Source organism: Octopus sinensis, unplaced genomic scaffold (assembly GCF_006345805.1).
Source record: "Octopus sinensis unplaced genomic scaffold, ASM634580v1 Contig05312, whole genome shotgun sequence".
NCBI classification, from domain to species: Eukaryota; Metazoa; Mollusca; class Cephalopoda; order Octopoda; family Octopodidae; genus Octopus; species Octopus sinensis.
The window spans coordinates 1-8,270 of record NW_021828208.1 but is presented as its reverse complement, the minus strand read 5'-3'; the positions used below and the strand labels follow the sequence as shown (position 1 = coordinate 8,270).

The 8,270-nt window shown below is 39.2% G+C and overlaps 1 protein-coding gene across 1 annotated transcript; it reads left to right on the top strand.

Moving 5' to 3' along the window:
• Window positions 1-2,835: 2,835 nt before the first annotated feature.
• On the top strand, window positions 2,836-6,115 carry LOC115227617 (phosphoacetylglucosamine mutase-like). Its single transcript, XM_029798390.2, has 4 exons — window positions 2,836-2,993; window positions 3,822-3,951; window positions 4,162-4,257; window positions 5,976-6,115. The coding sequence occupies exons 1-4, from the start codon at window positions 2,843-2,845 to the stop codon at window positions 6,097-6,099; spliced, it is 501 nt and encodes a 166-aa protein (XP_029654250.2). The 5' UTR covers window positions 2,836-2,842; the 3' UTR covers window positions 6,100-6,115.
• Window positions 6,116-8,270: the final 2,155 nt, after the last annotated feature.

Below are 8,270 nucleotides of genomic sequence, written 5' to 3'. Positions count from 1 at the left end.
GTTGATGTACTTGACTCAATAGGTCTCCTCAAGAACAGTGGGTCACTCTACAATCCAAGGTTAGCACAGCAGGTCGTCCTGCAAGCCATGAACTCACGTTATTTGTTGGGTCTTCACAGTCACAGCATATCTCAGGGGCTCGGTCTTCGTCATTTCCTCTGTGAGGCCCTACATGCCACCGGCACGGGTATCACAACTATAAAATCCATACGATTTTTATTTTGATGTTGATGAACTTGACACAATAGGTCTCCTCAAGTGCAGCAGGCCGTCCTGCAAGCCATGAACTCACTTCATTTGTCGGGTCTTCGAAGTCACAGCATATCTCCAGAGGCCTCGGTCTTTTGTCATAGCCTCTGTGAGGCTCAATGTGCACAGGTCATGCTTGACCACCTCGTCCCATGTCTACCTCTACCCCGGATTCCTTCAACATTTTGGGAGTGGCACTTCTTCACACATCTCTCCTCATCCATCCATAGTACATGACCATACCAACGCAATCGTCTCTCCTGCACGCTGCATCTGATGCTTCTTATGCCCAACGTTTCTCTCAGGGTGCTTACACTCTGTCGTGCATGGACAATGACATTACACATCCAGCGGTTCATGCTAGCTTCATTTCTTTTGAGCCTACGCATGTCCTCCGCAGTCACAGCCCATGTTTCACTGCCGTGAAGCATGGCAGTTCACACACATGCATTGTACAATCTACCTTTCACTCTGAGCGAGAGACCCTTTGTCACCAGTAGGAGAAGAAAGTTTCTAAACTTTGCCCAGGCTATTCTTATTCTAGTGGTAACACTCTCTGAGCATCCATCCCCACTGCTAACTTGGTCACTTAGGTAGCGGAAACTATCAACTACTTCTAGTTTTCCCCCCTGGAGTGTAATGGAATCTGTTTTCTGAGTATCAATGGTGTCTATTGCTCCTATTGCTGCACATGAAAGCTATCTTCTCGGTTAATTTTCCTTTGATATTGCTGTGTATATATATATATATATATATATATATATATATATATATAAAATACAAAAATGGGACAAAATCGCAAAATATCCAGACAGTTAGGTGAAACAAAAATAGGGAAAACAAAATATCCAGACAGACGATACAAGGAAAACAAGAACAGATCATTTGGAGTTTTCTATCTTTAGTCGAGTTCCAGGTTATCTTTGCAATTTCAGCTGGTTATACTTGAGATTGCTCCAATATGGCCAGCCCCAAGGAAAAATAAGCTAAGAGCATTACATTCCTTGGAAGAAAGCAGCGAATGTATACGGAACAAGAATGAAAAAAACAGAAATGTTATACAAATACAAATAACAGGACATAACAACAGGTGTCTTTTGACTAAGGATGAATTAAATTAAGCTTGTGTGTGTGGAAGTAAAGCCTTACGGCAGGGACATACGATTTATTAAACACAGGAAGAAATACAGATGTTGCACGGACAGTAGTCCACCCAAGAAAGAAAGGTCAGGCCTGGCCGAACACCGGTCATGTGGGTAGAGAAGAGAGAGAGGTAGAGGCAGAGAGATAGAAGAATTAAGGAGGGGTGAGAGAAAAACGAAAGAGACACAGTGAAGTGAAAGAGGGAAAGTGAGCATGAAGAGAAGGCCAGGAAATGTGAGAGAGGCCGAACGAAGGAATGAAGAGTAGAATGAACAAAGTGTGAAAGGGCTGAAAGAAAGAAGGAAATAATGAAGGAATACAAAGAACAATAGAGTCCAGTGTACATACACTTTGGTCTCTTATATGTAAGTATAGATCTAAATTTTGTACAACTATGTTCATCATCATCATCGTTTAGCGTCTGCTTTCCATGCTAGCATGGGTTGGATGCTTTTGACTGAGGGCTGGCGAACCAGATGGTTGCACCAGGCTCCAATCTTGATTTGGCAGAGTTTCTACAGCTGGATGCCCTTCCTAATGCCAAACACTCTGAGAGTGTAGTGGGTGCTTTTTACGTGCCACCGGCACGGGGGCCAGTCAGGCGGTACTGGCAACGACCTTGCTCAAATCCTTTTACACATGCCACCAGCACAGGTGCCAGTAAGGTGACTTTGGTAACGACCACGCTTGAATGGTGCCCTTTTACATGCCACTGGCATGGAAGCCAGTTGGCTGCTCTGGCAACGATCATGTTCGGATGGTGCTCTTTGCACCCTGCCAGCACGGACGCCAGTCATCGAATTTGATTTTGATTTTGATTGATTTGATTTCACTTGCCTCAACAGGTCTTTGCAAGCAGAGTTTTAGTGTCGAAAGAAGGAAAAGGTTACACATAAGTGGGCTGGCATAGGCCATGAGATTATGGTTTCATTTGGCTTGCCGGGTCTTCTCACGCACGGCATATTTCCAAAGGTCTCGGTCACTAGTCATTTCCTTGATGACTTATTTTATCAACCTTGGAAGGATGAAAGGCAAAGTTAATCTCAGTAGCATTTGAACTGTGAACATAAAGAGCCAAGCAAATACTGCAAGGCATTTTTTCATATATTCCAACTATTCTGCCATTTCATCACCCTTTCTTCCCTAGACCCAAGGTCTGTGAAAAGATGAGAAGTAAGTTGACTTTGGTAGGATTCTCAGAATCTGAACAACTGGAACAAATACCACAAGGCATTTTGTTTGTTTTGTCTAAAAAGTCTGTCAATAATAATCATTTCAAATGTTGGCACAAAATCAGCAATTTTAGTGGAACATGTTTGGTTGATTACATTGACCAAAATGCTCAACTGGTACTGAAAAGATGAAAGGGACAGTCAACCTTGGTGGAATTTGAATTGAAAATGTAACAAACCAGAAGAAATGCTGTTTAAGCATTTTCTCTGATGCATTAATGGTTCTGCCTTCTTGTCACTTTATATATGTTGAGAAAGATAAAAAGATTTGCTATGTCTATATTTTTTTATTTTTTAGAGCCACTGACTTGACTCATGTCATGTTTCGAATGGGTATCCTTGCTGTGTTAAGATCTAAGTGCACAAAAGGTAAGGATTACTGCGTTTAGTCTTTTCTAAACCTTGATCTCCCTAAAAACTAGAGCAGTATTTAGGTCCAAATATTGCTCTTTATTTTTTATGCTCAGTTATCTAAATGACAAATAGATATGATTGGTTCAATGCTTATTGTTTAGGTATGTATGCAGATGACTTGCAAGACATGTATATCCGTGCTCATTAACTTTTACATGGTTACTGTCATACTCTATGAAGATGCTTGACAACATAAATGGTTAAGTTTCCTGCAACATTTCAAGAACCAGCACACATAGAATATCTCTCATTAATTAGATAATTTGAATAATTTAACCAAGGATTTTTTCATATATTTGTTTGTATTGTGTTACTTTTTAAATATATTTATTAATGGTTTATTTAATCAAGGGCTGTGTCTGGCAAAGACAGTGAAGTACTATCATTACAATATTTAGTTTCATCTCTCTGAGTTTTAAGTTAAAATCCTATTAACTTAGGTATTTATCTTTTTGCTGTTGATAAAATAAGCAAAACATGTACTAGGGTCAATTCATTTGATTTCACCTCCTCTCTTAGAGAAATGATAAAATTAATAATTACTTAATCTATTTAGTCGTTTTCCAGCAATTATTGTTACATTGTCCATCAATGCTTCTACATTTATCTTTAGTTAATTAAAGGAATATGTTTTTTTTCTCTTAAAACATCACAGCTTTCTAATCTTTTATCTGCATGTAATTTCATTACTGCTGTCTAAAATAATATCATGCATAGAAGTCTCATCAATTCTCACATTTTATAAAACGATATCTGCATTCTATATGTTGCCTTGTATTCCAGCAACAATTGGAGCAATGATAACTGCTTCACATAACCCTGTTGAAGACAATGGCATTAAAATTGTGGATCCTATGGGAGATATGTTAGCAGCAAGTTGGGAAAAATATGCAATTGAATTGGCAAATGTTTCGTAAGTTCAGTTTTTCTGTTTTAATTTTTTCATTAGCCATATTGTAATTGTGTAATAATTCATTGTATTCATCTCCTTAGTTTGATTTATATTTTTTGTTGGGGCCATCTGCTTGAAAGACGGTTTTTACACCATTGCCTTTTGACTTCAAATATATTCCTATTGATGTATTATTATCCTGAATCTGATTATTCATTAATTTATTTTCAGAGATTCTAAAATAGATTCTGTAATGATGAAAATTATTAAGTCTGAAGATATTGATATGAATGTGAAGGGTTCTGTGTTTCTTGCCAAAGATACAAGGTAAGTTTTAGGGAGTATTTCTTCTCTGAACAGTTTACAATTGAAATATGTGCAGCATGTTCAAACTAAATTTGATGATTTTTATGACTCCTTTTTTCAAGAACAACTTGATATATCAATGAACAGTTAATGGCATTGGAGAGCACAGAGATTAGAGTCAAGAAAAAGTTAGCTGACATGGAGGACAGGAAGCCATCTGAATATTGGAAGAGAGTTACCTGTATAATGATGATTCATGCCAGGTTTCAAAGTGCCAACATCATAATTGCTGCTCAATGCTCTGCAAACACTGTAAAGGCTGTAAGACATGACATGGACAGCTACAATGGAGACTACAAAGCTGTGGCTAATAGGAAGGGACACAACCAAGAATCATCCCCACATCTTTGAACAGAGCCTTAGGCTCAGTTCAGATGACTTTGTGAAACTGCTGGAAACTGTAGTCAATCCCTAGCTGGAGAGGGTTGTTGCTGGAAGGCCATATGTGCAGTAGCAGGATTCATTTCCTTGTCATACCTCCAAAAGAGTCATAAGTGGTTGTCAAAGAATTTCTACGACTTCACCTGTCCCAGTTTCTAGCCTTCTTATTCTCCCAATTGTAATCCCATGGATTACTATGTGTGAGGCACAATTAAGAAAGACATCAACCACTCTGCATGCAACACTAAGGCTGAGCTGGTGGCCAAGATCAAGGAGGTGTTTGAAGATCTTTTCATGGACACAGAGAGGAATACATGTGCCAGGTTCTGGAGCCATCTTAAGACACACACACATACACACACATCCACAAACTGCCAAGTGTACATCATTGACTTATTTATAGCCTCTCATCCTATCATATTGCCTTCTGTCATAACCTTGTCGTCTCAGTCAGAATACTGTGTACTCCTGTCTCTCCCCTTATCATTCATGCTTCTATGACTCTGCTTCTCATTCTGTAAAGAGGCTGATGAGCAATCAAACACTTGAAGTTGTGAAACTGAAATGTAAGTGAGATGATGTCTTCTGACCTAAGTATGCAGTACATCTGAATACATACTAATACCAACTGTGGCAACCTGTCCAATCCATTACTGTAATTAAAATAATGCTATGCTATCACTTGCAGATGGCATTTTATATATGGTATTATTTAAGGATGGGCACAATTTTCTGCACATCACAAGGATAGGTATTATAATTACTGATTTAGGACAACAAAACTGTGAATGTAAATACAATTGTCTTTTATGCTTACATTAGCCTACCACTTTTTCAGTTTACTTGTACTCAGCCTTTCCTGTTGATTAACAGTCAGTATTACTCAGTGAGAATACTAATTTTTTATTCTCTATAATCATTACTGATTTTCTGCATACATTTCGCATCATACTAAAAATATGAATGCTTTTTGAAATTGAGAAAAGTCATTCCTTCTGACAGAATTAGCATTTTCTTTAATGACATCTCTTCTGCCTAAGCCTTGGCCACTGTAATGTTTCTATCTTCACATCAAGACTAAGTATTTCATTTAAGAAACAACTGATACCAAAAGAAAGGAAAGGGCAAAAGTTTGCATAAATGATAATATTGTGAATGAGGAAATGAAATTGAAATCTCAATTGGTAAATAACTTGAACTGAACCTTGGTAGTGGTTTGACACTGAAAAGGGTTGTGGAAATTCCACTGGTTCCACTAGTTAAATATTATTTTGATAGCTTGTTCTGTTTTATTTCAGACCTTCATGTGTAACTTTAGCTACTGGGTTTCTTAAAGCTGTTGAAGCTCTTTCTTCTGACTTCAATGATTTTGGTAAGTACAATAATAACAATTCTTTATTCATGTTATTTTTTATTATTTGAAAAAATTATTTGTCAACAGTATTTATCTTATTGTCACTTCATTTTTATTGCTCTCTTTATTTTTGACTGTTACTTTGTCTTCCATAATTAAGTTCAAATATAAAGAAATGATGTTGGTGCCATCACATCTATTTTACCATCTGTTCTATTATATCTACATAGGTTTGAAGGATCTCCAACACAGCATCTTATCATTAGTTTAGTTCTTTTCTCATCTTTATGAGGCTTTGTCTCCTGAGGTCAGCTTTCACTATTTCTACTCATGATGAGAGGGAGGAGGAGTGACAAACTTGTGACACAGAGGGCAACTGGGTATCTCTGCAGGACAGCTTGCTGAGTACCACAAACCAAATCTGTGGGTGGTGTGCAGTCCTAACCAGACCTAGGGTAACATGGTAATAGAACAAAGCAGTAGACAGGGCCATTAGAGCAAAGAAATGGACCAGGAAGGACTGGAAAATTGAGTATAGCATGGAACTGTATCAGATAGCTAGGAGACAGGTATATCTAGCCAAAGGAGAAGCAGAAAAGAAGTTTGCCTATGTTCAGCGACATGCGGACCAAAGAACTGAAGTGTTTCAGATTGCAAGACTGTGTGAGAGAAAATCGTGATGCCATAGGAGAGAAATGTGTCCGCATGGATGATGGTGCACTTGCATTAAATGATTCTGCAAAGAAAGAGGCCTGGAAATGCTATTATGAAAGACTGCTGAATGTGGAGAGTGATTGAGAGGTGGACAGTTTGCCAAATGTTGTCCCAATTGAGGGACCAGCTACTCGAATTGACAATTCTTTGGTAGATAAAGCAATTAAGGATATGAAGACAGGAAAAGTCCCTGGTCCATCAAGAATCACCACTGAGATGCTTAAAATATTTGGCGGTGTGGGTTATGATCTAGTTACCTGTACTGTAAATCAGGTGGTCCATGAAGGAGTCATACCCAATGACTGGTGTAGCAGCACCATATTCAGCTGCTACAAAGGTAAAGGTGATGCCATAGATAGAAATAATTATAGAGGTATCAAATTGTTGGATCAGGTGATGAAAGTTATGGAGAGAGTCATAGCCCAACTAATTAGGTAGAAAGATAGTATAGATGTGATGCAGTTTGGTTTTGTGCCAGGCAGAAACACCACTGATGTTATATTTCTGGTAAGGCAACTGCAGGAGAAATACCTAGCCAAAGATAAACCACTGTTGACTTGGAGAAATCCTTTGACAGGGTCCCCCAATCCCTTGTCTGGTGGTCAGTGTGGAAACTAGGGATAGACGAGTGGTTAGTGAGAGCTGTACAAGCCATGTACAGGAATGCTACCAGTAGGGTGAGGGTTGGCAATGAGTACAATGAAGAACTCAGGGTACAAGTAGGGGTTCACCAAGGATCAGTGCTCAGCCCCCTTTTGTTCATCATTGTCCTCCAGGCAATAACAGAGTTATTCAAGACAGGCTGCCCCTGGGAGTTCCTCTATGTTGATGACCTTGCTATTATAGTTGAACCACTACCAGAACTAGAGAAGAAGTCCCAGGTATGGAAGCAAGGTCTAGAATTGAAGGGCTTTACAGTTAACCTAGCAAATGCCAAAGTCTTAGTAAGTAGGAATGCAGACAAATCACAAATCACTTCAGGTAGATGACCCTGCTCAATCTGTAGAAACGGCATAGGTAAGATGCACCCGGTGTAGGCTTTGGACACATAAAAGATGAAGCAATATCAGAGGAAGGTTATATATGTATATGGATGATGCACAGGTACAATAAATGCTGAAAATGTGCAGAAAGTAGACTTCATCAACTGCATAGGGGCAAGCTTGAGGTAGCTTTTGTTATCTAAGCAACCAAATTAGTAGTGGAGTGGGGTGCTCTGAGAGCATAGCTGTGAGAATAAGATTAGGCTGGGCAAAGTTCAGAGAGCTCCTACCTCAGCTGGCAACAAGGGGCCTCTCTTTCAGAGTGAAAGGCAAATTGTATGATGCCTGTGTGCAAACAGTTATGCTACATGGCTACGAAACATAGGCAGTGACAGCCGAGGACATGTGTTAGCCTCATGGAGGCAAAAGTGACTGAGTTCCTTTTGAGCATTGGGCCTCACAGAGGCAAAGTGGCCAAGTACCTTTCAAGCATTGGGCCTCACGGAGGCAAAGCAACTGAGTCCATTTGAGCATTAGGTCTC

What these genes read in the sequence shown, in the direction of transcription:
- LOC115227617 (XM_029798390.2), top strand. Translation starts at nt 2,843, where the DNA reads ATGGTTCTGCCTTCTTGTCACTTTATATATGTTGAGAAAGATAAAAAG. An exon ending in AAGATCTAAGTGCACAAAAG is followed by an intron (nt 2,994 to 3,821) that starts GTAAGGATTACT and finishes CTTGTATTCCAG; the next exon opens with CAACAATTGGAGCAATGATA. An exon ending in ATTGAATTGGCAAATGTTTC is followed by an intron (nt 3,952 to 4,161) that starts GTAAGTTCAGTT and finishes ATTTATTTTCAG; the next exon opens with AGATTCTAAAATAGATTCTG.